Source organism: Esox lucius, chromosome 17 (assembly GCF_011004845.1).
Source record: "Esox lucius isolate fEsoLuc1 chromosome 17, fEsoLuc1.pri, whole genome shotgun sequence".
In the NCBI taxonomy this organism is placed as follows: Eukaryota; Metazoa; Chordata; class Actinopteri; order Esociformes; family Esocidae; genus Esox; species Esox lucius.
Genome location: NC_047585.1, coordinates 5,601,215 through 5,628,699, shown reverse-complemented (window position 1 = coordinate 5,628,699; position 27,485 = coordinate 5,601,215). Strand labels below are relative to the sequence as shown.

At 40.6% G+C, this 27,485-nt stretch overlaps 1 protein-coding gene across 2 annotated transcripts in view; it reads left to right on the top strand.

The window, feature by feature from the left end:
- Nucleotides 1-26,119, top strand: part of LOC105031430 (anti-Muellerian hormone type-2 receptor) — a 48,238-nt gene extending 22,119 nt beyond the window's left edge. For both annotated transcript variants that reach the window (XM_020045106.3, XM_020045107.3), the window contains exons 6-12: nt 13,363-13,475; nt 17,228-17,449; nt 18,969-19,083; nt 19,181-19,338; nt 21,414-21,570; nt 23,315-23,442; nt 24,983-26,119. In XM_020045106.3, the coding sequence (XP_019900665.3) occupies nt 13,363-13,475; nt 17,228-17,449; nt 18,969-19,083; nt 19,181-19,338; nt 21,414-21,570; nt 23,315-23,442; nt 24,983-25,099 (1,010 nt within the window). In that variant the 3' untranslated portion in view covers nt 25,100-26,119. The remainder of the gene's footprint in view (nt 1-13,362; nt 13,476-17,227; nt 17,450-18,968; nt 19,084-19,180; nt 19,339-21,413; nt 21,571-23,314; nt 23,443-24,982) is intronic.
- The last annotated feature ends 1,366 nt before the right edge of the window (nt 26,120-27,485 follow it).

Below are 27,485 nucleotides of genomic sequence, written 5' to 3'. Positions count from 1 at the left end.
CCAGAGTTTCCATCAACTGTGAGTCTACTATAACTCTACATTTTCACTAAACCCACTTTCTGAAATACCCCCAATGTCGCCACCATGTTTTTTAACAACATGCTTAACTGTATATTTTGAGTAATGCCCTGTTGAAATGAAAGGGATAGATTTCTTTCTACTTAATATGCCAGCTGGATTGTGCCTCCTACACTTCCCTCATACACCCCGTTCTGTACTCTCGTTAACTGACCTTGATTTTCCTCTGACCACTTTCCCTCCCTTTACGCTTTCATTTCTTTGTTTCCCTGCTGACAATTCCCACTGACTGACCCATCTGCCTGCCTTAATAATAATGCAACACACTATCAGTGTCACATTGTCTGCAGGGCCGGATCATGGATAGGGCAAATGGGGCCTGTGCCCAGGGGCCTCTGACTGCTAGGGGCCTCGGCTTAAAAGGCACCCTGACGGCCAGTATTGGTTAGAGACTACTGGAACAATCTACTCTGAATGCAAAATGTAGATAGACCAATAGCTCCACCTCAACCCATACCTGGGCCCTTCCACAACACATACCAGAGCCCCTTGGCTCCACTTCAACCCATACCTGGGCCCTTCCACAACACATACCAGAGCCCCTCGGCTCCACTACAACCCATACCTGGGCCCTTCCACAACACATACCAGGGCCCCTCTGCTCCACCTGAACTCTTAGCGGGGCCTCTAACTACCAGATATATATGTTCAATATGTGATCTATTTACTATTATGTATTTAATATTATATACCGTTCAAAAGTTAGGGGTCACATTAACATATTCTTGTTTTTGAAAGAAAAGCATTTTTTTCCATTAAAATAATATCAAATTGATCAGAAATGCAGTGTAGACATTGCTAATGTTGTAAATGGTTATTGTAGCTGGAAACTGTTGATTTTTAATGGAATATCTACACATGCGTACAGAAGCCCACTACCAGCAGCCATCACTTCTGTGTTCCAATGGCATGCTGGCTAATCCAAGTTTATCATTTTAAAAGGCTAATTCATCTTTAGAAAACCCTTTTGCGATCATGTCAGTACAGCTGAAAACTGTTGTGCTGATTAAAGAAACAATATAACTGCTTTAGACTAGCTGAGTATCTTTAGCATCAGCATTTGTGGGTTCAATTACAGATTTAAAATGTCCAGAAACAAAGAAGTTTCTTCTGAAACTCGTCAGTCTATTCTTGTTCTGAGAAATGAAGGCTATTCCATGCGGGAGCAGTACACAACTCGTACAACGATTTGTACTACTCTCTTCACAGAACAAAAGAAAAATTATAATCTTATGATCAATTAGCCCTTTTACCCTTATGAGTCTTAATCTGCTGATAAAGCACATAGTGTATATTTCTATTAAAATGATAAACTTGGATTAGCAAACACATTACAAGGCCCCCCCGATCAGGGGTGATGGATGCTGATAAAATGCCTTTATATGCCTATGTAGATACTCCATTAAAAATATGTTTCTAGCTAGAAGGGTCGTTTACAACATTAACTTTGTCGACAATGTATTTCTGATCAATTTGATGTTATTGTAATTTTAAAAAAAAAAATCAAAAACAAGGTGACCCCAAACTTTTGAACAGTAGTGTGTTGTATATTTATATTAGGTACTTTATTTACATCAATGTGAGACAATAATAATAACTATATATTGATTATTATTATTGGTGTTTAGAGCTATGTTGTAAGTGTACGATGTAGTTGTATGCTATGATTGTTCTCATCCTCAGTTGTACAGTGGATATAAAAAGTCTACACACCCCTAAAATGCCAGGTTCTTGTGATGTATAAGAATGAGACAAAGATAAATCATGTCAGAACTCTTTCCACCTTTAATGTGACATATAATGTGAACAATTCAAATCTGTGAGGGGGGGAAATAAAAGATTTGCTGACCTGGTTGCATACGTGTGCACACCCTTAAACTAATACTTTGTTGAAGCACCTTTTGATTTTATTACAACACTCAGTCTTTTTGGGTAGGAGTCTATTAGCCATTCCAAAATTATATCTTCTTCTGGTGAAGCCATACTTTTGTGGATTTGGATGTGTGCTTTGGGTCATTGTCATGCTGAAAGGTGAACTTCCTCTTCATCTTTCTAATGGATGCCTGAAGGTTTTGTGCCAAAATTGCCTGGTATCTGGAACTGTTCATAATTCCCTCCACCCTGACTAAGGCCCCAGTTCCAGCTGAAGAAAAACAGCCCCAAAGCATGATGCTGCCACCACCATGCTTCACTGTGGGTATGGTGTTCTTTGGGTGATGAGCAGTGTTGTTTGTGCGCCAAACATACTTTTTGGAATTATGGCCAAAAGTTCTACCTTGGTTTCATCAGACCCTAACACATTTTCCCACATGCTTTTGGGGGAGTTGATGTTTGTTTTTGTAAACTTCAGCTAGGCTTGGATGTTTTTCTTTGTAAGAAAAGGCTTCAGTCTTGCCACCCTACCCCATAGCCCATTCATATGAAGAATACAGGAGATTGATGTAGCACATAACCAGTACTTGCCAGAAATTCCTGCAGTTCCTTTAATGTTGCTGTTGGCCTCTTGGAAGCCTCCCTGACCAGTTTTCTTCTCGTCTTTTCATCAATTTTGGAGGGACGTCCAGTTTTTGGTAATGTCTCTGTTGTGCCATATATTCTCCACTGTCTTCACTGTGTTCCATGGTGTATCTAATGCTTTGGAAATTATTTTGTACCCTTCTCTTGACTGATATGTTTCAACAATGAGATCCCTCTGATGCTTTGGAAGCTCTCTGTGGACCATGGCTTTTGCTCTGAGATGCAACAAAGAAAATGAACAGCTGAACTTTATTTTTGAGTCACTTTAAATGATGGCAGATGTGTAATGACTTCTATTTAACATGAGTTTGAATGTGATTGGTTAATTCTGAACACATCCCCAGTTAAATTTCAAAATTTTCCCCCTCGAAGATTTGTTTTTCAATTGAATTGTTCACATTATAGGTCACATTAAGTGAAAAAAATTCTGACATGATTTATCTGTCTCATTCTTTTACATCACAAAAACCTGGCATTTTAACAGGGGTGTGTAGACTTTTTATATCCACTGTATGTCACTTTGGATAAAACAAAGCCTTTGCTAAATGACTGAATGTAATTTACTTGATATAAAAGCACATATCATTTTTATGTTATTCCACTGCTTCAGATTAGTATGATTTAAAATAATTAGTAAATTTCAGGAAAAATGTGCAGAAATTATGCAGGAGGAAAATTGTAGGCCACTGTTATATATATATATATATAAAAAAAATATTTCTGTTAAACCAATGAAAGCCATCTATTATGTGATTTGGGTTTTTCTTTTGTTGATTATATATTAAAAACGCTGTAACAAAAAAAGCAAGAGAGGTGATATTATGGAAAAAAGTTCCTGTAATAAAAGATAATGTCCCCATGTTCAACGTGAGAATGTAATGTCATCGTTGTAATTATTTTAGACAGCCGTATATCTTCAAGTGTATTTATTCCATACTTTGAACGTAACACTGAAACAGGACCACAAGATGTACTGTATCCCTTTCTAAAGCCCTTCTGCTCCAACTGATTTACTTCCATCACGTAGACAATGTGAAGGTGCTATAGTATCCATATCAATGTGCTATAAATGAAATAGTGCTATTACATGACATCACCCTTTCCTTGATCATAAAATATAAACATGGAAACACTAGTATTCCTAAATAGTTAATCACCTAAATTACATCACCATAAATCTTTCAATTCCATTTAACTATAATTTCTGTAAACATTAAACAATACTGTATATGCATATTTCTTATCAAAAGTATTACTTTTTCCCATTTCAATGAACAGTCCCTGGGTAGACACCCTGGGTAGACTACCATTCACCTTCACTGACACAGTGGATTGTTCTGCCAAATGGAGCGATCTACCTGCTGCTCTACATATTCTCTGTATCTGTCTGGTGGTTTGACAGTGCTTTCCACGAGAAGTCATGCGCACTGGAATGTTGGGCACGGTGGTGGGAAGAAGGTCAGGAACGGGTACGGGCAATGTTATGTTGCACTCTGGTTGTTCCTCGTCCTTCTCCGGAGAAGTCTCTGGGGCACTATGGACGGGACTCAGATGTTGCCGATTCCTGCGTAGTACGCCATTGTCTGTCTGGACCAGGTATGACCTTGGCGTGTCACACTGATATAGAACGGAGGGCTGTTTGGTCCAGCCACTTTGATTGTCCAACTTTACAGCTACATCGGTGCCTGGCTGGAGTTCTGGGAGGATTCTGACTCTGTGTTTTTTGTTATATGTGTGCCTGTAGCACTGCTTTGCTCTGTCGTCAGCTTGTCTCACCTGTTGGAGATCTGGCCATGCCGGCTACAGGTTAGCCTCCAGTGTGGGGATTGTTATGCAGATCTGTCGGCCTAACATCAGTCGTGCTCGGCTCATGCCTGTGGCTTGCAGTGGTGTTGCTCTGTATGTCATAAGGCCTAGGAATGGGTCGGCCTGCTAGAGAATCCTCTTAGCTGTTTGAATGGCTTGTTCTGCCTTGCTGTTTGCCTGGGCATAGTGAGGGCTAGTGGTGATATGTTTGAAGTCGTACTCTGTAGCAAACTTTGTAAATGCTCTGCCTATAAATTGTGGGCCGTTGTCTGTAACAAGAAAATTTGGGCACCCCCATCTAGCAAAGGTGTTTTTAAGTTTTGCTCTGACTGTTTCTCCTGACATGTCTGTGAGGTAGGCTATTTCTATGTACCTGGAAAAATAGTCTACAACTACTAGATACGTTTTCTTGTTCACTTCACAGATGTCGGCTGCAACCCTTTCCCATGGATGACCAAGTAGCAGAGTGGTAGTGAGGGGTCCCTTCATTTGCGTTGGTTTGGTTTCCTGGCATTCCTTGCATGTACTGACACCTACCTGGATCTGTTTACTATCCCAGGCCACCACACGCTTCCTCGGGCACGCTCTCTACACTTTACAATGCCCTGGTGGCCATCATGAATGTGTTCTAGTATGTCAGGTCTCATGTTTCGTGGCACTACTGGTCTATTTCCATACACTGGTAGTCCCTGTGAAGTTGAAAGCCGCTGGCATTAGACATGTATACTCCGGCCATCCTTTCATCACGTATTGCATCACCATTTGCAGCTCGACGTCCTTCTGTGTCTGTTGCTTGACTGTCGAGTTTGGTGGGTGAGATGGGCCATGCTTCCCGTGCTGCATCCTCATAGGCCTCTTTGTTGAGCTCTGCGATCTAGTGGGTGACTGCCGCTTGGGGATGTCTGGAGAGTGTATCAGCTATAACAAGCATTTTCCCCGGCACATACTATGCTGTAGGGTTATACCGCATCATCCTCATTAAAAGCCTTTGACACCATAGTGGGACTGTGTCTTTACAGTTAATTAGGGGAACGAGTGGTTTCCCTAATGTAGGGTGAATGAGTCTAGGCCATATAAATATCTTGAACTTTTCACATGCCCAAACTGCTGCAAGACATAGTGCTTTTCTGCATCTGAGAGCGTTCTAGAACAATAAGCCACTGGTTTTAACTGTCCATCATGATCCTGTAGTAAGACACCACCTAAGCCATAGCTACTGGCATCTGCACTGACTATGGTTGGCATCTTAATATGCCAGCACAGGGGATTCTGTAATAAGCTGACCAAGCTCCAAGACCATGTAGTATTACTCTTAATCAGGTTGTTGAGTGGTTTTGTTGTCTCTGCTAGGCCTGGTAGGTATCTGCCTAGGTAATGGATAATCCCAAGGACTCTCTTGAGGTCTGACGCTGCTTGGCGACTCCATCTGGGTTATGGCCTGTAACTTGGCCTCATCTGGGCGAATGCCAGTCTCATCAATGTCCCTGATAGTGAAGTTTGCTCCTTTTCAAGATACACTTATCTCTGTTGAGTGTCCACCCTGCTTTCTCCTATATTTTCAGTGTGTTTTGGAGTCTCACCTTGTTTTCCTCTAGCATATTGGCATGAACTAGGATATCATCCATGTAGACTGCTACACCTTCCTGGTCCTTCAGGAGCTCTGTCATTTCTCGTTGAAGGATTTCTGGAGCACTTGTAAAGGGCAGTCTATGGAGAAGTATCTCCAAAACGGTGTAATGAACATAGTAAGTTTTGCGCAGTGTCTATGGAGAGGAACTTGCCAGAGGCCGCTTGCCGCATTCAGTAGGGAAAACACCTGAGCTCCAGCTAGTTTTGGTTGGATGTCGTCTATTGCACGGAGAACAAATTTCTCTCTTTTTACTAATTTGTTTAACTGTTTTAAGTCAACACATATCCTCACCTTGCCATTCTTTTCAAGTACAGCCACCAACGGTGCGCACCATTCTGTAGGCTCCTTGATCTCCTCAATCACATCGCTCTCTACCATGCACTGAAGTTCCCTTTTCACCTTGGCAAGCATATGCACTGACACGCATCTTGCTGTGTGGACACTGTATTGGATGGCACTGTCTTAAAGGCATATTTTTATGGGCTTTATTTTTATCATGCCAAGTCCTGTTTGAAACATACTATTGAGATCTTCAAGCCTTTTCACTAAGCCCATAGCCACAGCTACAAGACAAGAGTATTAACAAAAGTTTGGTTTGACATGGGTGGTGGGGGGGGGGGCCTCTAAAGACATTCGCGCCTCTGGGTCTCATTGAATGCAGATCAGTCCTTGGTTGTCTGAAATTAAACGCTGTGATTTTGCTTACACTGTACTTCAGTTCTGGAGAAATAAGAAAAGTTCCCACATTCTTCCAGTCAGGTGCACATTTAATTGTTGCTGAGCTTTTGGTCAACTGACCTTCAGCAGGGCATGTACTCAGAATTGTTTTATTTCTTCCCTATTTGGGAGGACTTTTTAGAAGCAGTCATTTGTGCTAGATCCAACAATAATGCGGTAGTACTCCAGGTTATGGCTGACATGTAAAATGCCCAAAGCTTCTTTTCTGGGACCTTTTATCCTCCCCCTTACAAGGCATTATTTGGGTGGGTGTGCCTGGTAAGGTGTGGAAGCTGAGCTGCATCTGAGAAAGAATATTGTATGCCGTGCAGTTCGCAAGGTGGTACTTTCTCTCACTAAACTGCTGGCTGCATTTGTTGTGTTCCCTGGTCATTTAAGCCATTTAATTTTTATGCGATTGCAAGTAACTCTTAAAATAAAAGTACTTGGTCTATTTTTAATATGCATGGGCCGGGCTTACATACAGAACGCTTTTTTTCTATAGGAATCTATAAGAAGGGTGATTGGTGGGACTGATTGTATGCATATCCCCATTAGAATGCCCCTGGGAGAAGGGGATTACAGGAAGTCATTTCACAGCATCAGTGTTATATTCAAGGTTATTAAAGACATATGAAGTGATGATTTTCTTACAATGGTATTATGTTAAAATTGCCTGAAATGTTGACATGGTCACCATTTAATTGTGACCAGTCTGGGGGTTAGGTGCCCTGGGTCGATGATTCACAAATGTTTTAATAGTATCCCTGTCAACTGTAGGTAAGACAGGCATGTGAATTACATACAAATATTTTAAACTGGGTAATCAAAACAATTAGGTTAGGAAATAATTGGACACTGACACAGGTTTGGTTATTTTGGCTGTTTACCAAAATATATGAACCCTATAAACACTTCATAATTCATCCGGCTGCTTCTGTCTTCTGTCACATCATTAAACACTAGTGACCCAGTGCCATTGGAAGCCATGCATGCCCATGCCATCACACTGCAAACACAGTGTTTTACAGATTATGTGGTATGCTTCAGATTATGAGCCGTTCCAAGCCTTCTCCATACTTTTTTCTTCCCATCATTCTGGGACAGGTTGATCTTTGTTTTATCTGTCCAAAGAATGCTGTTCTAGAACTGGGCTGGCTTTTTTAGAAGTTTTTTTGGCAAAGTCTAATCTGGCCTTTCTGTTCTTGAGGCTTATGAATGGTTTGCACCTTGTGGTGAACCCTCTGTATTTGCCCTCATGAAGTCTTCTCTTTATGGTAGACTTGGATAATGATATGCCTAACTCCTGGAGAGTATTCTTCACTTGGCTGAATGTTATGAAAGGGTTTTTCTTTACCATGGAATGGATCCTACGATCATCGACTACTGTTATCTTCCGTGGAAGTCCAGGCCTTTTTGTGCTGCAGAGCTCACAAAAAGCGCTACAACAAAAAGTGCGTTGTTTTTTTCTCAAAATGTACCAAACTGCTGATTTGGCCTCTTCTAATGTTCCTGCTATCTCTCTGATAGATTTTTTTTGCAGCCTAAGGATGGCCTGTTTCACTTACATTGAGAGTTCCTTTGACCGCATGTTTTGGGTTCACAGCAACAGCTTCCAAATGTGAATGCCACACCTGGAATCAACTCCCGACCTTTTATCTGATCAAATAGTGAAGAAATAACGAAGGAATAGCCCCACCTGTCCATGTAACAGCTTTTGAGTCAATTGTTCAATTACTTTTGGTGCTTTGAAAAAGAGGGTGCTACATATTAAAGAACTGTAATTCCTAAACCCTTCCTCCAATTTGGATGTGAATACCCTCGAATTAAAGCTGAGAGACTGCACCTTGAGCCCATATTAAATATTTAACTCTAACTTTAAGGGAGAAAAACCCACGAACCAACAACAACAGAAGACAGCTGCAGTAAAGGCCAGGCAAAGTATCACAAAGGAGGAAAATCTGTGTTTGGTGATGTCCATGCAAGCAGTCAAAAATGAACATTGTTAATTTGTCCAATTAATTTGTCCAATTGCATTTGAGCCCCTGAAATAAGGGGGCTGTGTATGAAAATGGCTGCAATTCCTAAACGTTTCATACAATATTTTTGTTCAACCCCTTGAATTAAAGCTGAAAGTCTGCACTTCAACTGCATCTTGGATGTTTCATTTCAAATCTATTGTGGTGGCGTACAGAGCCAAAATTATGAAAATTGTGTCAGTATCCAAATATTTCTGGACCTAACTGTATATTACCCTGTACATAAATGCTGTGAACATGTGGTAGACTATTATAGGTGTAGGCTACACACCATATCTGTATTGTGTATTAATCATGATATTGTCTATTAATACACACCACTTGAATATTTGTATTTCATCCTGACTTGCTGCCAGGTGTGCTTTCCACTGGGGTTGCAGGTAAAATGATTGTTAGATTTAAGTTATTCTTAAAACAATAGCATTCAATTCCTACAGGTATCCCTATAGCCCATGGAATAGATCTAAATTAATTAAAGACGAGTAATGGGTCTATTTCAGATTTGTATGGAGGTATTTATTTATTTAATTAATAGATTTATAAATTCCTTGATCATTCATTTCTGTGTTTATTTATTTTTATATGCATTTCCATTACCTTATATTTCTAAATTTATGTATGCCTTTATTTCTCTATTTACTTCAGAATAGTTATTTCTGTTTATTTCTGTATTTCCTTGTCTTTAAGCTAATGAGGGGGTGGGATTTAACAGTCTAACATAGCAATCAAGCCCAGAGCTGCAGATCGAACCTGACTGTTAAGACATTGAGTGCTGGGCCCCAATCAATATTCCTAATTTAAGCACATGCATCGTTTGTGTATAGGTGACATGAATGAGGTATTGAAAAACAAAGAGGACAGTGCAGGAGTGCATACAGGCATGTGGGGGCAGTACACACTACTGAGTCACATTATGAGTTGCCATAATGAAATTCAAAGTTGGAACAGCCAGTGATTTCAATTGATTACTTTGTTTTTCGGTGTGAGTTTGAACCCAGCCCTCAATTGGTTGGTGATTTTGGTTTCCATTGACCATGGTTACGTAATTTTGTTCTCAATGTATCATAAAAATGTTGGTCTTTAATGTATTTCATTCATCAAGACCCAGTGTGTGATTTAAGTGTTCCCTTAATTTTTTTGAGCAGTGTAGTTGCTTTTGGCATACTTATAAGTACTATACGAGATCAAGTGCAAAAATCCAGTGAAAGTTGAGGGTATTAATCCATTCAAATCAGAACATTTACAGAAATGGCATTGACACCCTAGACTCCCTAGATTTTGTAGCATAGCCTTTGGCTAATGTAAATGCAATCAAGCACTTCCTATAATCGTAGATGAGCTTCCTGCAACCCCAAACTAGCAATTCGGGCCACTCATATTGTGCAAACTCCTCCCAGATTTCAAGGATGCCTCTCAAATGTCGTTTTCAGGTCTCTATACAGGTTTTCAATGTGATTTAGATCAGGACTCATTGCTGGCCACTTCAGAACATTCCAGCCTTTTGCTTTCCAACCATTCCTGGGTGCTTTTTGAAGTATGTTTATGGTCAGAGATCCTATGACAGAGACCCAGCTTTCTGACAGTGGCTTCATGAAATGCCTCCTGATTTTATGAAGCCATGCACGTGTACCAATTGCCAGAGTCAGCCAATCAAATCCAAACCATTACTGAACCCTCTTTGTGTTTGGCTGTGGGGAAGGTTTATAAAAATTTGGGCTCATCTTTCCACATTAGAATTAGAAAGATTGTGACATGCTCAGGTGTGTTTTGGAAAATTGCAGTATTGCTTTCTTACATTCTACTCAGCAGGTGTCTTACCATTCAACCCCCTTTCACTGAGTTGGTGTCTGAAGGTCAGCTTGAATCTGTGAGGTAGATGGTTGAGGTGCTTTCGCCTTCATTCCAAAAATCCTTCTCCACAATCACATTTTCTTTTGAGACCACGGCCAGGGAGAGTGGCTGCAGTGGCATAGGCCTTAAACGTTTTGATAACATTATATTACGTACAGCAGAATTAAGAACTGTATCTGGAACTCTTGTAGCATTGAAATTGCCCATGGTTGACTACAATATTGTGCCTGACCTCCTCAGACAATTCTCTAGTTTTCATTATTCCTTAATTGAAGTACCCTCAGCAACACAAAAAAGGAAAATAAAGTTTTCTATTCAAACTGGTTGAATAAGTGATGGTCATATTGCAGGCAACTCAAACCTTACCACAAGAGATTTCATTTACAAAGGAGAATCAGCTGTTTCAAATTGAAATTATTTCTGACTTTTTCTAGAATGTGCTAAAAATATAGTCCAGGACATTTTAGGATTTCTTTGAGGAATAAGATACGATTTAGTAAATCATTCAAATATTTTGGTTTGGTTCAACTACAAACCAAATATGTGGATACCATAAGAATTTCAACAATTTCCTAAAAGTGGTGCATTATCTCAAATGCAAGCATGATGACAGTTTTACATTTTTGTTTTAGAGCAAAGGCTTTCTCCTTCCTGACCTCCCATGTAAGCCACATTTATGAAGTCTCTTCCTGACAGTTGACTTCGACATTGACTGTGGCAAGACTCGAAGGCCTGTAGATCCTTTGATGTTACCCTTGGGTTCTTACAGACTTCTGGTCATCACTTGACCTGAATATGCTGGGATGACTGGTCCTATGTACATTGCCAGTGGCCTGGAATTTTCTCCATTTGTGGACATTTTATCAGACTCAGAATGATGAACTTTGTATTGCATGGAAATGGCTATGTAACCCCTGAATAATGGGCATCAATCATTTTACTTATTAGGGCCTTGGATAGGTCTTTTAATCTTTTTTGTTTATCTTTCCCTGAATCCTGACCAGTCTCACTGTCCTTGCTGATGAGAGCCATCCCCCAGAGCATGATGCTCCCACCACTGTGCCTCAGCATAGTGAACGTATTAGCTAGGTGATGAGTGGTACAATGTTTTCGCCAGATGTAGCGCTTGGCATTCAGGCCTAGTAGTTTGACTTAGGTCTCATCAGACCAGAGAATATCTTTCCTCATAGACCCAGATTGCCTTTTACTCAGTGTCTTCCATCTAGGGGGGTGCTGTGGAGGATGCTTCTCATCGGCAGGGACATTGAGACTGCTCATGATTCAGGGAATGATGAACAAAACAATTTCTAGAGATTATCTCAAGGATGAATAATGGCGACAGGATCTGAACTCCAATGAAAATGAAATGCAAGTGACAAATCTGTAATATAAAGGTGACAAATAAAATGCTGTAAGTTTATTTGTTTATCAAAACGTTTTTTTCTCAACAATTATTGTTGTTATTATTGTTTTTTCGATCTTGTCATATGTTTGTGAAATTGTGAAATTTGTTGACTGTGGTTTATTTACTGGTTCCATTATATATATATTTGCTCATCTCCTTCAGTTTGTGACTTGCTCGGCTAACATAATTGTTCTGGAGCAATGTTCTATAGACATGGCCCCGTGCATGTCTGTGAAAAACCAAACACTATATTCCACAGTAAAAAACCCATACCAATGTTCAAGCATGGTGGTAGGGTTATGGTTTGTGGATGTTTCGCTTTTGCATCAGGACCTTGATGCCATGCATCACTGTATGAACAGATAATTTTGCTCTGTATCTGAATATTCTACAGGGGAAGTGTTATGTCATCCATCCATAAGCTAAACCATGCAGCAAGGCAGTGATCTAAAACACCCAAGCAAGGGTAGACACAAGACATTTTGTGTTTGAATGTCCTAGTCAGCCGTACAGCAGTATAAATGTACTTGCAGTAAAGACGTTAACAGAACCCAGACCAGGAAGATGTCATGCAAATGTGTGGGGCTCAGACGCAAGTGACTGTTCTTTTCATTGACTTCCCAGGAAAACGTGCCTATGTTTATCGTTTTTTAATGTTCAGGTAAACAATGTATGATGTTGGTGTGGATGTTAACTGCAATTTTGTCACAACTAATGAATTGCATTACATCTAGAAAGGAATGTGACTATTACCCCCAAATATCTGTTACATTCACTTCTACTAAAAGGGGCCATATGTAAGATTTTGACTGTACTACTAGCAGAAATACAAGCAGAAATGACAAGTAGACACATGTAGTTAACAATTTTCCTAATATTACTTTTCGTCAAAATAGTTCAGTGTGCCAGAGAGAGAACCTCACAGTATTATCCTTCACAACCTAAACCACCCCGGACCTGCTAATAATATTATGGATTTGCTCAGAAAGGGAAGATGAGGAGGAGACAAGTGTTGCTAGGAGGGCAATTTAAACTTTATTGAACAAATACTTATGGAGGGCACTGTATTTGCGATTTCACATGAGATTGTCCCAAGTTCATGCATTGGTCATGCATCTATGGGAGGCGATGTGGAAATGCAGGTGTGTACATGAGTAACAGCTTTGCTTCCTCCTCCATCCAGCCAAAGATAAACAACTACTTCAAGGTCTCATAGCTGTTGAACCAGGTCACACTACTCAAAGGCCATTTCACACCAGTTAACAGAAGCATTAACAGAAATTGGCTTAACCTAACCTTTATCTCCACTCATCTCTTAGAATTTAAACGGTGTCCAGAAGAATCTTTGCCAGAAGAATGTCAGACTTCACTGTGCTCATGCAACCAATCATATTGCTCTGAAATTGACTTCAACAACATTGAGCTACAGCAAGTAAGTTTTGACTCTTACATAACATCCTTCAACCCATTCGAGTCTATCACCATGCAGGCGTGATTGGTCATGACATTACAGTTGTGCTCATAAGTTTGCATACCCTGCAGAAATAGTGAAATTTTTACATTGATTTTCTTTAAGGATAGTGATCTTATGAAGCCACTTATTATCACATAGTTTTTTGGCTCCTTCTTAAATCATAATGATAACAGAAATCACCCAAATGGCTCTGATCAAAAGTTTACATACCCTTAAATGTTTGGCCTTGTTACAGACACACAAGGTGACACAAACATGTGAAAATGTCAATTAAAGGTGAATTTCCCACACCTGTGGCTTTTTAAATTGCAATTAGTATCTGTGTGTAAATAGTCAATGAGTTTGTTCGGGGATCTCTTGATACCAAGCCAAGGTCAGGTAGACCAAGAAAGATTTCAGCCAAAACTGCCAGAAGAATTGTTCGGGATACAAAGAAAAACCCACAGGTAACCTCAGGAGAAATACAGGCTGCTCTGGAAAAAGACGGTGTGGTTGTTTCAAGGAGCACAGTACAACGATACTTAAACAAAAATTAGTTGCAAGGTCGAGTTTCCAGAAAGAAGCCTTTACTGCGCCAATGACACAAAAAAGCTTGGTTACAATATGTCCGACAATACCTTGACACGCCTTACAGCTTCTGGCAACCTAGACCAAAATAGAGCTTTATGGTCACAACCATAAGCACTATGTTTGGAGAGGGGTCAATAAGGCCTATAGTGAACAGAATACCATCCCCACTGTGAAGCGTGGTGGTGGCTCACTGATGTTTTAGGGGTGAGTGAGGTCTAAAGGCACAGGGAATCTTGTGAAAATTTATGGCAAGATGAATGCAGCATGTTATCAGAAAATACTGGCAGACAATTTGCATTCTTCTGCACGAAAGGATGAGGCCAAGTTGACCCTCCAATGGTTACAGCAGAAAAAGGTGAAGGTTCTGGAATGGCCATCACAGTCTCCTGACATTAATATCATCAAGCCACTCTGGGGAGATCTCAAATGTGCGGTTCATGCAAGACGACTTTGCATGATCTGGAGGCATTTTCCCAAGACGAATAGGCTGCTATACCACCTGCAAGAATTTGAGGCCTCATAGACAACTATTACAAAAGACTGCATGCTGTCATTGATGCTGAAGGGGGCAATACACATTATTAAGAACTAAGGGTATGTAGACTTTTGAACAGGGGTCTGTTAATTTTTTTCTTTGTTGCCATGTTTTGTTTTATGATAATACTATTCTGTTATGACCTACAGTTGAATGTGAATCCCATAAGAAATAAAAGACGTGTTTTGCCTGCTCACGCGTGTTTTATTTTTTTTACAAATGGTACATATATTTCCAATTCTCCAAGGGTATTCAAACCTTTTAGCTCTCAGGAATTGCGTTCATCTGGAACTATGTTGTAAATCGCGATTATGTTCAGTATGAACATTAATCAGTATAATTACTTTTGCTTTTGGATTAGGAATACAGTTAGGGTTAGGTAATGACAACACCATAGGAAATAGCCACTATAATTAACTTTTTTTACATTTATAATTCCCCCAGTGGCCTGTTTCCAGTCATTAATGAACAATAGCAATTGGATATGTTGATATTGAACATAATAGCACTACTGATATATTCGTACTGAACATAATCGTGTTTTTCAAAATAGTTACATACAGTGGGGAGAACAAGTATTTGATACACTGTCGATTTTGCAGGTTTACCCACTTACAAAGCATGTAGAAGTCTGTAATTTTTATCATAGGTACTCTTCAACTGTGAGTGATGGAATCACATTATATGATTTTTAAGTAATTAATTTGCATTTCATTGCATGACATAAGTATTTGATACATCAGAAAAGCAGAACTTAATATTTGGTACAGAAACCTTTGTTTGCAATTACAGAGATCAAACGTTTCCTGTAGTTCTTGACCAGGTTTGCATACACTGCAGCAGGGATTTTGACCCACTCCTCCATACAGACCTTCTCTAGATCCTTCAGGTTTCGGGGCTGTTGCTGGGCAATACAGACTTTCAGCTCCCTCTAAAGATTTTCTATTGGGTTCAGGTCGGGAAGACTGGCTAGGCCACGCCAGGACCTTGAGATGCTTCTTACGGAGTCACTCCTTAGTTGCCCTAGTGTTTCGGGTCGTTGTCATGCTGGAAGACCCAGTCACGACCCATCTTCAATGCTCTATTTTGTCTCATCAGACCACATGACCTTCTCCCATTCCTCCTCTGGATCACCCAGATGGTCATTGGCAAACTTCAGACGGGCCTGGACATGCGCTGGCTTGAGCAGGGGGACTTACTTGCTGTAATGGTTTTCTTTGAGACTGTGGTCCCAGCTCTCTTCAGGTCATTGACCAGGTCCTGCCGTGTAGTTCTGGGCTGATCCCTCACCTTCCTTATGATCATTGATGTCCCACGAGGTGAGATCTTGCATGGAGCCCCAGACCGAGGGAGATTGACCGTCATCTTGAACTTCTTCCATTTCCTAATAATTGCGCCAACAGTTGTTGCCTTCTCACCAAGCTGCTTGCCTATTGTCCTGTAGCCCATCCCAGCCTTGTGCAGGTCTAAAATGTTATTCCAGATGTCCTTACACAGCTCTCTGGTCTTGGCCATTGTGGAGAGGTTGGAGTCTGTTTGATTGAATGTGTGGACAGGTGTCTTTTATACAGGTAATGAGTTCAAACAGGTGCAGTTAATACAGGTAATGAGTGGAGAACAGGAGGGCTTCTTAAAGAAAAACTAACATGTCTGTGAGAGCTGGAATTCTTACTGGTTGGTAGGTGATCAAATACCTTTGTCATGCAATAAAATGATAATTAATTTTAAAAAAAATCATACAATGTGATTTAAAAAAATAATAATTTAGATCCCGTCTCTCACAGTTGAATTGTACCCATGATAAAAATTACAGACCTCTACATGCTTTGTAAGTAGGAAAACCTGCAAAATCAGCAGTGTATCAAATACTTGTTCTCCGCACTGTATTTATGTAATTCCTGCAATGCATTATGTCGCACAATTTTTCTTTTATGGTGTTCAACAAAATCTTGTGAACCAGGCAATATAAGCCAATACGGTAAAGAGGAGAGTTGCCCTTAAGATGCAGACATCACTGAGACATCTGTACATATCGAACCACTATAGAAATGGTCTTTAGTTTTACTGTAAGATACCCACAAGCCATGTTATCAACCAAAAGCTAAACTGCACTTATAAATAAGTACCTTATAAAAAATATGTTGTATTCAGTAGAGGCTTTGGACAAAGGAGATATGGTTTTGGTTTTTCTCCTGGACACCCACAGGCTAATCTCTCAATGCTATAGGTAGCACAGTACACTGTGGGAAAATGGACAATAAGGGAATGTAAAAATATTTGATCTGACAATGAGGGATTTTTCTCCCAAACAATAAAATAAAAATGAATACCCCACCCCCCACCCCCATCTGGATAAATAGGAAAAGCAGTAAATAATAGTGGTACATTTTGTAGAATCAGATTTTAAGTACAGTAACAACAAACACACATTGTCAGACCAAATATTCTTCCATTCCTTTTTCAGGAATGCTATGTCTCTGCATAATTAATCTTAAAACAACTGCATATGTTAACTTTGCACAGAATTTAGTGTCTTGGACCTGTAGTATTTGATGGGTAACACTTATTAAATTATTCACATTTGACCTATTGGTTGACATTTCAGATTGTGGGTCAGGGTCACTATTCTTTGGTGTGGCATGGCAAGTACAGGGAGACAGTGGTGGCTGTGAAGGTATTTCCTGAAGGGAGCATAAGGGAGTTCACATCAGAAAGGGAAGTGTATGGGCTCCCACATCTTGCACACTCTGGGATCACTCATTTCCTTGGAGCAGGCAGGAAGTTGGACAGCAGAGAATGGGTAATTATCCTGGAGCTTGCACCATGGGTGAGTAACACATTATACTATTGAGATTTATAGATGCATATTTAACACTTCATCTAGCTTTATAAGCCGGTTGGTTTAAATCCTGAATGCTGAATGGCTGAAAGCTGTTCTACACTCACCTAAAGGATTATTAGGAACACCTGTTCAATTTCTCATTAATGCAATTATCTAATCAACCAATCACATGGCAGTTGCTTCAATGCATTTAGGGGTGTGGTCCTGGTCAAGACAATCTCCTGAACTCCAAACTGAATGTTTGAATGGGAAAGAAAGGTGATTTGAGCAATTTTGAGCATGGCATGGTTGTTGGTGCCAGATGGGCCGGTCTGAGTATTTCACAATCTGCTCAGTTACTGGGATTTTCACGCACAACCATTTCTAGGGTTTACAAAGAATGGTGTGAAAAGGGAAAAACATCCAGTTTGCGGCAGTCCTGTGGGCGAAAATGCCTTGTTGATGCTAGAGGTCAGAGGAGAATGGGCCGACTGATTCAAGCTGATAGAAGAGCAACTTTGACTGAAATAACCACTTGTTACAACCGAGGTATGCAGCAAAGCATTTGTGAAGCCACAACACGCACAACCTTGAGGCGGATGGGCTACAACAGCAGAAGACCCCACCGGGTACCACTCATCTCCACTACAAATAGGAAAAGAGGCTACAATTTGCACAAGCTCACCAAAATTGGACAGTTGAAGACTGGAAGAATGTTGCCTAGTCTGATGAGTCTCGATTTCTGTTGAGACATTCAGATGGTAGAGTCAGAATTGGGCGTAAACAGAATGAGAACATGGATCCATCATGCCTTGTTACCACTGTGCAGGCTGGTGGTGGTGGTGTAATGGTGTGGGGGATGTTTTCTTGGCACACTTTAGGCCCCTTAGTGCCAATTGTGCATTGTTTAAATGCCACGGCCTACCTGAGCATTGTTTCTGACCATGTCCATCCCTTTATGACCACCATGTACCCATCCTCTGATGGCTACTTCCAGCAGGATAATGCACCATGTCACAAAGCTCGAATCATTTCAAATTGGTTTCTTGAACATGACAATGAGTTCACTGTACTGAAATGGACCCCACAGTCACCAGATCTCAAGCCAATAGAGCATCTTTGGGATGTGGTGGAACGGGAGCTTCGTGCCCTGGATGTGCATCCCACAAATCTCCATCAACTGCAAGATGCTACCCTATCAATATGGGCCAACATTTCTAAAGAATGCTTTCAGCACCTTGTTGAATCAATGCCACGTAGAATTAAGGCAGTTCTGAAGGCGAAAGGGGATCAAACACAGTATTAGTATGGTGTTCCTAATAATCCTTTAGGTGAGTGTATATGAGACTGTATACCACTGGTCCAACAAAATATTTGGATTTACTTCTAAATCATCAGTTTTGCAGTAATTTTTTTGAAGTAATAAGGAACCTGGAAGATTTGTTGTATATGGCTGGTACTGTTTACAACAAATTATGTCTCATTGTGTTTAGGAGTAAAAACATTGAAATGTGCTTATATGTAGGGGTCTCTCAGCTCCTTTCTAACCAAGAACACCAGCGACTGGACTTCAACACTGAAGCTGGCCGAGTCTCTGTCTGGGGCACTGGCCTTCCTCCACTCTGACTTCATTAGGCACGGTATGTACTCATCATTGTTCTCATCATTACACATGTTTATCTTCCAGTGCCACTTCTGTGATATTGGCATGTATGTGAATGCATATTTTCACATTAGGGTTGCACAAGCCCGCGGTGGCCCACAGAGACCTGAGCAGCAGTAATGTGTTGATGAAGGTAGACGGCACTTGTGCCTTGTGTGATTTTGGCTGCTCCACCATCCTGCGCTCATGCTCCAGTCCTCAGAGCTGGCAGCGCCACGCAGACAACCTGAAGGTGAGCGTCTTGTCCCCCACCCCAAGCACCCTTACACTTTAGTGCTTCACAAAATGTGTTTCCATGTTTTCCGCTGCACTCTGGAACAATGGAAACGTGTTCTCTGGAGTAATGAATCACGCTTCACTATCTGGCAGTCTGATGGATGAATCTGGGTGTGGCAGATGCCAGGAGAAAGCCACCTACCGGAATGCATAGTGCCTGTTGTAAAGTTTGGTGGAGGAGGGATAATGGTCTGGGGCTGTGTTTTATGGGGTGTGGGCTAGACCCATTATTTGTAGTAAAGGGTTATCTTAATGCTACAGAATACAAAGACATTTTAGACCGTTGGATGCTTCCAACCTTGTGGCAACAGTTTGGAGAAGGCCCTTTCCTGTTCCAGCATGAGTGTGCCTTTGTACACAAAGCGGGTCCATAAAGACATGGTTCGATGAGGTTGGTGTGGAGGAACTGCACAGAGACTTGACCTCATCCCCACTGAACTGGGATGAGTGGCGATTGCAAGCCAGGCCTTCTTGTCCAACGTCAGTGCCTGGCCTCACAAATGCTCTTTTGGCCAAATTGGAACAAGTTCCCACAGAGACACTCAAATCTTTTGGAAAGAAGAGCAGAGGATGTTACAGCTGCACGAGGGGGCTAACTTCATATATTGCCCATTGTTTTGGAACGGGATGTCCAACAAGCTTATATAGGGTGTCCACATACTTTTGGCCATATTGTGAATAAATTGCTTTTCTTACTACCTACTGGACTTCAACACTGAAGCTGGCCGAGTCTCTGTCTGGGGCACTGGCCTTCCTCCACTCTGACTTCATTAGGCACGGTATGTACTCATCATTGTTCTCATCATTACATTCGTCTATCTTCCAGTGCCACTTCGGTGATATCGGCATGTGTGTGAATGCATCTATTCACATTAGGGTTGCACTAAAAGGTACTAGATAAAAAAAATATATGAACATATATAAAAACTACAATATATACAATCAAAAACTGTTAGCGAACAATGATTGAACCTATACACAACTGCCAGATGCAGTGGAAAGAAGAACTTCCTTAATACAGGTTCTTAAAAGTAATATGATCCATTTGGATCATTTTATGTCTTACATGTTCTTGTTAAGGATATAAAGTGAATTGTTGAAAAAACATATGACTCAAACTCAGGTTCTTAAATCGTAATACGTTTAGGCAGATTGTTCACACAAGGCCATGAGATATTTCAACACATTCAGGGAAATACATTGTTAAAGCTTTTAGATATTATGTGTATTATGTGACATTAGTTGGCCTTAATTATATGTATATTTTGTGTTAACTTAATAGAATATATTCTTCATTATTTACATGATCAGACATCAAATGTCCCTTATTCTATTAAGTAATTACGAAAAAGGCAGCATTTTGCAAACATTTCAATGAAGGAATTTATCTCAATAAGTTAACACAAAATATACATATCATTTGAAGGTGTTGTTAAATAATGATGGGAAAACACCTAATTGGATGGAAAGTAAAATCAACAGGGGGCAACAACACTTGGCAAGTGAACTATCAGTAAGGCCTTAAAATAGTCCAGCCTGGAAGAAATTAGAATGGAGTTGCCCAGATCCAGGGTGTGTCATTACTTTGCAATGTTTCATTTTGGTTACACTTTTAACTAGGAGTGTAGGGGTATCTGTGGAGGCATACAAAGTTACTAAGTTACTGTTTCATCAGCCTAGCTGATGTTTACTCAGTGATGTTTCCCGGTGGCAGCATGTAGATAAAAAACAGTAACTGCAGCAAAATGACGCCTTGTGTGACCTCTAGCGGACCATCACTGTTTCTGACGTACTGCTGATGGCTACAGACTGTGATCAAATGAGTGAGATAGGACCTGAACCAGTCTGTCTGACAAGACCCAGAGCTTCTACATGTGGTCCAGTAGGATGACATGGGTGACCTGACCACTTTCCCACCTCACTATAACAATGGCAACATGTTTTTAATAGGCAGGTAGTGTCCAGGTAGACAGATGACCTTGTTTTTGGATGTCTGCTGCTGTTCAGTTCCTTTCTCCTCTCCATGAACAGGGCAACATCCAGAGGGGCACTTTGTGCTACATGGCCCCTGAGTTTCTGGATGGCTGCGTGAACCTAAGCAGTGGTGGGTGTCTCATTCAGGGGGATGTCTATGCACTAGGACTGCTGCTCTGGGAGCTTTGTATGCGCTGCTCAGACCTCTTTAAAGGTAGGCTACATAACGAAAACCAAAGGTTACAGAGATGCATTGATTTCAAAATGGGTTTTTGGGTTTACAATTCTGAACTGTGAATCGATTGCCCGTTGGAGCGGATTCTGGATTTTCTCTGGTCTTTTACACCAAAGTATCTCTGATACTAAAACCCTGATGCTTGTGCTCATTATTTGCACACTATTTACTATTTAGTGTTGCTCACCCGACACCTTTTTATTTGTTTGACTTTTTGCGGAATGTCCCCCTCCTTCCCATATGTTTTGATAGATGTGAAGTAGTCTGCATTTCTTCAGGAAATTGTCCAAGAACATCAATCAAATGCTTACCACTGTCTTAGCCAATAACAATTGGTTACCAATCCTAAACAACATACTCTGTCTCCCTCTGCAGGTTTCCCAGTGCCAGAACACAGAATGGCTTATAGAATAGTTACTAGGATCTGGGGGCTTAACTAATGCTGCCTTTATGTCTTAGTAGCATGGAGTTAGACCAAGGGCTTTATGCTAGGTAGATAAACAGATTTTTAAGTGATAAATTCTTAACTCCCCCTTGGTTACAAATGCAGCAATAGAATGAAGACAGTTGACTGGGGATTCTAATGCTGCATTTATAGCCAAGTAAAATGTGGGAATTTACCAGTTATCAATAACCAGTTGGATGCATTTAATTGCTTTGAACTGAATTTTTTTTTTTTATTAATGGCCAACTAGCTGTACCAATCAAAATAAACTTGAAGTACAACTATTATTTGATTATTTTATAAATGTGTTTTGAAGTCATTGAAGTAATATATTTAGGGAAAAGCCAGGGCTCAAGGAAGATGTTCCCATTTGTAGTTATTAGTTGGATGGTCATCCAATTTATTTTGACATTATAGTTACTGTGAGTGAATGGGCAGTTTCCAGTTTGAAGTAATACCTTTTCTTCTACAATTTGGCAAACTGACAGAATGACAGAGTATAAAACACCCAATTGAAACACTACAGCCAGAATTGGGTAAAAACACACAACGCAAAACTCCAAACAATGCCGGCAGAGCAGAATTGGGACTATATTATCAAAACACATAAAAGAGACATTCAATTCCACCACCACCTTAGCCAAAGTGACATTCACATCCTCCACTATAAAGCACCTGCTTGCCAAGAAATGTTTTAGCCAGCTAGTCTGGGGGCTGCATTAGCAAACACAAACAAAGTCACAACACAACAGAAACCCAACTAGACAAAATCTAATTATAAAGAAACAAAGAGACATGCATAACAATTTATAAAGAGACCACTTAAAAACTACTGAATTAGAATGCTACCTATCACTAAGTAACTACACAGTGGCAGAATATCTGTAATTGTGTCCAACACAATTACAGCCTTAACATTTACAGCCTTAACTATGTACAGACTAAGTGAACACACTATTGTTATAGAGACAGGTTGCCACAGAATAACCCAGCTCCCAAAGGAAGACAGGCTATGGACCCACTGCATGCAACACAAATTTGAGACAGAACTACACTTCCTAAAGTCATGCGATAATTAAAGCGACATGGGAGACTCATACTTCCCACAAATTGACCACCACTACCTCTTCAAAATACTGGAGGCCCTCAGTGACAATGTCCATGCCAAAACTCACTCATCCAGCTCTTCTATCTAACTCTATGTTAACAAAATCCAAATTTCCACTTGATTAAGAACACACAATCACCATAACCCTAATTTTCTGTTTCCCTCTTTAGGCTGCCCAGTGCCAGAACACAAATTGCCTTATGAAGAGGAGCTGGGAACCAATCCTTGTCTACAGCAACTCATCAGCCATGTATTTGAAAAAAGAGAACGTCCTTCCATACCCAAACACTTGCAACAGGTAGGCAAACTATTCTGTTTCAAGTGTTAGAGTAAACTAATAATCTTGTCTAGCAAACAGATATCTCTACTTGGAGAGATACCTGGAGACTGAGTTTTGTCTGAACTCACTAACCAACTAGACGAAAATAAACAAACAAACAAACAGTGTATAGGTTATTACTGTGTGTAACCTGACTGACTAAATTGGGTTGAGCATCCCCAAAACATAAATATTGTATTTACCATATACACTCACCTAAAGGATTATTAGGAACACCATATTAATACTGTGTTTGACCCCCTTTCGCCTTCAGAACTGCCTTCATTCTACATGGCATTGATTCAACAAGGTGCTGAAAGCATTCTTTAGAAATGTTGGCCCATATTGATAGGATAGCATCTTGCAGTTAATGGAGATTTGTGGGATGCACATCCAGGGCACGAAGCTCCCGTTCCACAACATCCCAAAGATGCTCTATTGGGTTGAGATCTGGTGACTGTGGGGGCCATTTCAGTACAGTGAACTCATTGTCATGTTCAAGAAACCAATTTGAAATGATTCGAGCTTTGTGACATGGTGCATTATCCTGCTGGAAGTAGCCATCAGAGGATGGGTACATGGTGGTCATAAAGGGATGGACATTGTCAGAAACAATGCTCAGGTAGGCCGTGGCATTTAAACAATGCACAATTGGCACTAAGGGGCCTAAAGTGTGCCAAGAAAACATCCCCCACACCATTACACCACCACCAGCAGCCTGCACAGTGGTAACAAGGCATGATGGATCCATGTTTTCTCATTCTGTTTACGCCCAATTCTGACTCTACCATCTGAATGTCTCAATAGAAATCGAGACTCATCAGACCAGGCAACATTCTTCCAGGCTTCAACTGTCCAATTTTGGTGAGCTCGTGCAAATTGTAGCCTCTTATTCCTATTTGTAATGGAGATGAGTGGTACCCGGTGGGGTATTCTGCTGTTGTAGCCCACCCGCCTCAAGGTTGTGCGTGTTGTGGCTTCACAAATGCTTTGCTGCATACCTCGGTTGTAACAAGTGGTTATTTCAGTCAAAGTTGCTCTTCTATCAGCTTGAATCAGTCGGCCCATTCTCCTCTGACCTCTAGCATCAACAAGGCATTTTCGCCCACAGGACTGCCGCAAACTGGATGTTTTTCCCTTTTCACACCATTCTTTGTAAACCCTAGAAATGGTTGTGCGTGAAAATCCCAGTAACTGAGCAGATTGTGAAATACTCAGACCGGCCCGTCTGGCACCAACAACCATGCCATGCTCAAAATTGCTCAAATCACCTTTCTTTCCCATTCTGACATTCAGTTTGGAGTTCAGGAGATTGTCTTGACCAGGACCACACCCCTAAATGCATTGAAGCAACTGCCATGTGATTGGTTGATTAGATAATTGCATTAATGAGAAATTGAACAGGTGTTCCTAATAATCCTTTAGGTGAGTGTATAATGAGTCAATGGACAATCATTATATTGAGGATGACCAATATGTTTTCAGGAAACTCTTTGCTTGGTTGGTGTTGTGTTTTCAGGGCTCTGTGCTGCATGATATTCTGTTGGACTGCTGGGACCACGACTCAGAAGCCAGACTGACTGCCCAGTGTGCCAAGGACCGACTTGCCACTCTACGACTGTGTCACTCCGTATGACCTAGCTCAATTAAGATCCATTTTGGTTTAGAGAGTTGAAATTCACTCCCTTTTTGTTCATGCTTAAATAACAAACAGACTAGAAACAGTAGAACAGTTACGGAAGTAATACTTCCAGAAAGGAAATATCCTGGGAATTAAACCCTGGTCTCAGGGAGCTACAAATGTTCATGGAGCTGTGTGTGTTACTGCTCCACATTCTAAATGCATGTACTTGCTTACTCATTTTCATCATTGTCATTGTAGGAATACTTAGGTTGTCATTGAGGTGCATGTAAGGCTCATCAATCAAATGTTCTAAGATACTTTTTCTTTTTTTTTTCTTTTTTTGTAGCCTGATCTGCTACAATAATTTATAATCCATCCTGCTAGCTAAAAACAGTATGAAAACGTAATGACTGTTGTTCAATGTACTAATGCCTGTTTAGTGTATAGACATTTAGTGTATAGAACCTTGGCTGATTTGAAATGGGTTTGTATTTCAACAGTTGTTAGAATTAACCTTATCCCAGCCTCTGTACCTGTAATTTTCCCAAATAATGCTGCTGAGCGTTTAACCACCTATGGAAATTAAGCCACACACTGGTCCTTTACCTGTTTTTAGCAGCGTGTTTGCCACTGTAAACAATGTCTTAATTTGGTTAACGATTCTGGTGACATAATTTCCATTTGACCAGCTGTGCCAAAGAAAGTATTAACTCCCAGTTTTACATTACTTCTCATGTGTATTAACTCCCAGTTTCACATAACTTCTAATGTGTATTAACTCCCAGTTTCACATAACTTCTAATGTGTATTAACTCCCAGTTTCACATGACTTCTAATGTGTATTAACTCCCAGTTTCACATGACTTCTAATGTGTATTTTGGTCCCTCTGTGCTGACGATGGAGATAATTTGGTGTTTTTTACTCAGTGTTTTATCATAGAATGAAACTAAATTGTTTGTAAAACCCCAATCTTCTGAGTTAGAAACAAGTGTGACAGCATGTGATTTATAATAAAGGGTTCAGTTACTAAAGGGGTTCAATTACTGATATAAGCATGGAAAATGGAAAACAATCAGATATGGGTCTAGAATTCATGCAATATCCAACTAAGAACAGATAAAGGAATGTTGCGTGGCCTGGTTAAATGCTATACAGTTGCAAATACTGGACCCTTCTGGATCTAGACGTTGGGATAAAGTTAACCTGTGAATAATATTTTTCTCCCCCTGAGGGGAGCGGTTAAAAGTAGTTTTAAAGGGGCAATATGTAGAATTTCTCTATTGTAATATCATAAAATGTCCATAATACAGTGAGGGGGAAAAAGTATTTGATCTCCTGCTGATTTTGTACGTTTGCCCACTGACAAAGAAATGATCAGTCTACAATTTTACTGGAAGGTTTATTTGAACAGTGAGAGACAGAATAACAACAACAAAATCCAGAAAAACACATGTCAAAAATGTTATAAATTGATTTGCATTTTAATGAGTGAAATATGTATTCGACCCCTCTGCAAGGGGTCAGACGTTTCTTGTAGTTCTTGACCAGGTTTGTACACATCTCAGGAGGGATTTTGTCCCATTCCCACGCAGATCTTCTCCAAGTCATTAAGGTTTCAAGGCTGACGTTTGGAATCTCAAACCTTCAGCTCCCTCTACAGATTTACTATGGGATTAAGGTCTGGAGACTGAGGCCACTCCAGGACCTTAATGTGCTTCTTCTTGAGCCACTCCTTTGTTGCCTTGGCCATGTGTTTTGGGTCGTTGTCATGCTGGAATACCTATCCACGACCCGTTTTCAGAAAAACACCCCCAAAGCATAATGTTTCAACCTCCATGTTTGACGGTGAGGATGGTGTTCTTGGGGTCATCGGCAGCATTCCTCCTCCTCCAAAAACGGCGAGTTGAGTTGATGCCAAAGAGCTCGATTTTGGTCTCATCTGACCACAACACTTTCACCCAGTTCTCATCTGAATCATTCAGATGTTCACTGGCAAACTTCAGACGGGCCTGTACATGTGCTAACTTGAGCAGGGGGACCTAGTGGGCACTGCAGGATTTCAGTCCTTCACGGCATAGTGTGTTACCAATTGTTTTCTTGGTGACTATGGTCCCAGCTGCCTTGATCATTTACAAGATCCTCCCGTGTAGTTCTGGGCTGAGTCCTCAGATCATTGCAACTCCACGAGGTGAGATCTTGCATGGAGCCCTAGATCGAGGGAGATTGACAGTTCTTTTTGTGTTTCTTCCATTTGCAAATAATCGCACCACCTGTTGTCACCTTCTCACCAAGCTGCTTGGTGGTCTTGTAGCCCATTCCAGCCTTGTGTAGCTTTACAAACTTGTCCCTGGCATCCTTGGACAGCTCTTTGGTCTTGGCCATGGTGGAGAGTTTGGA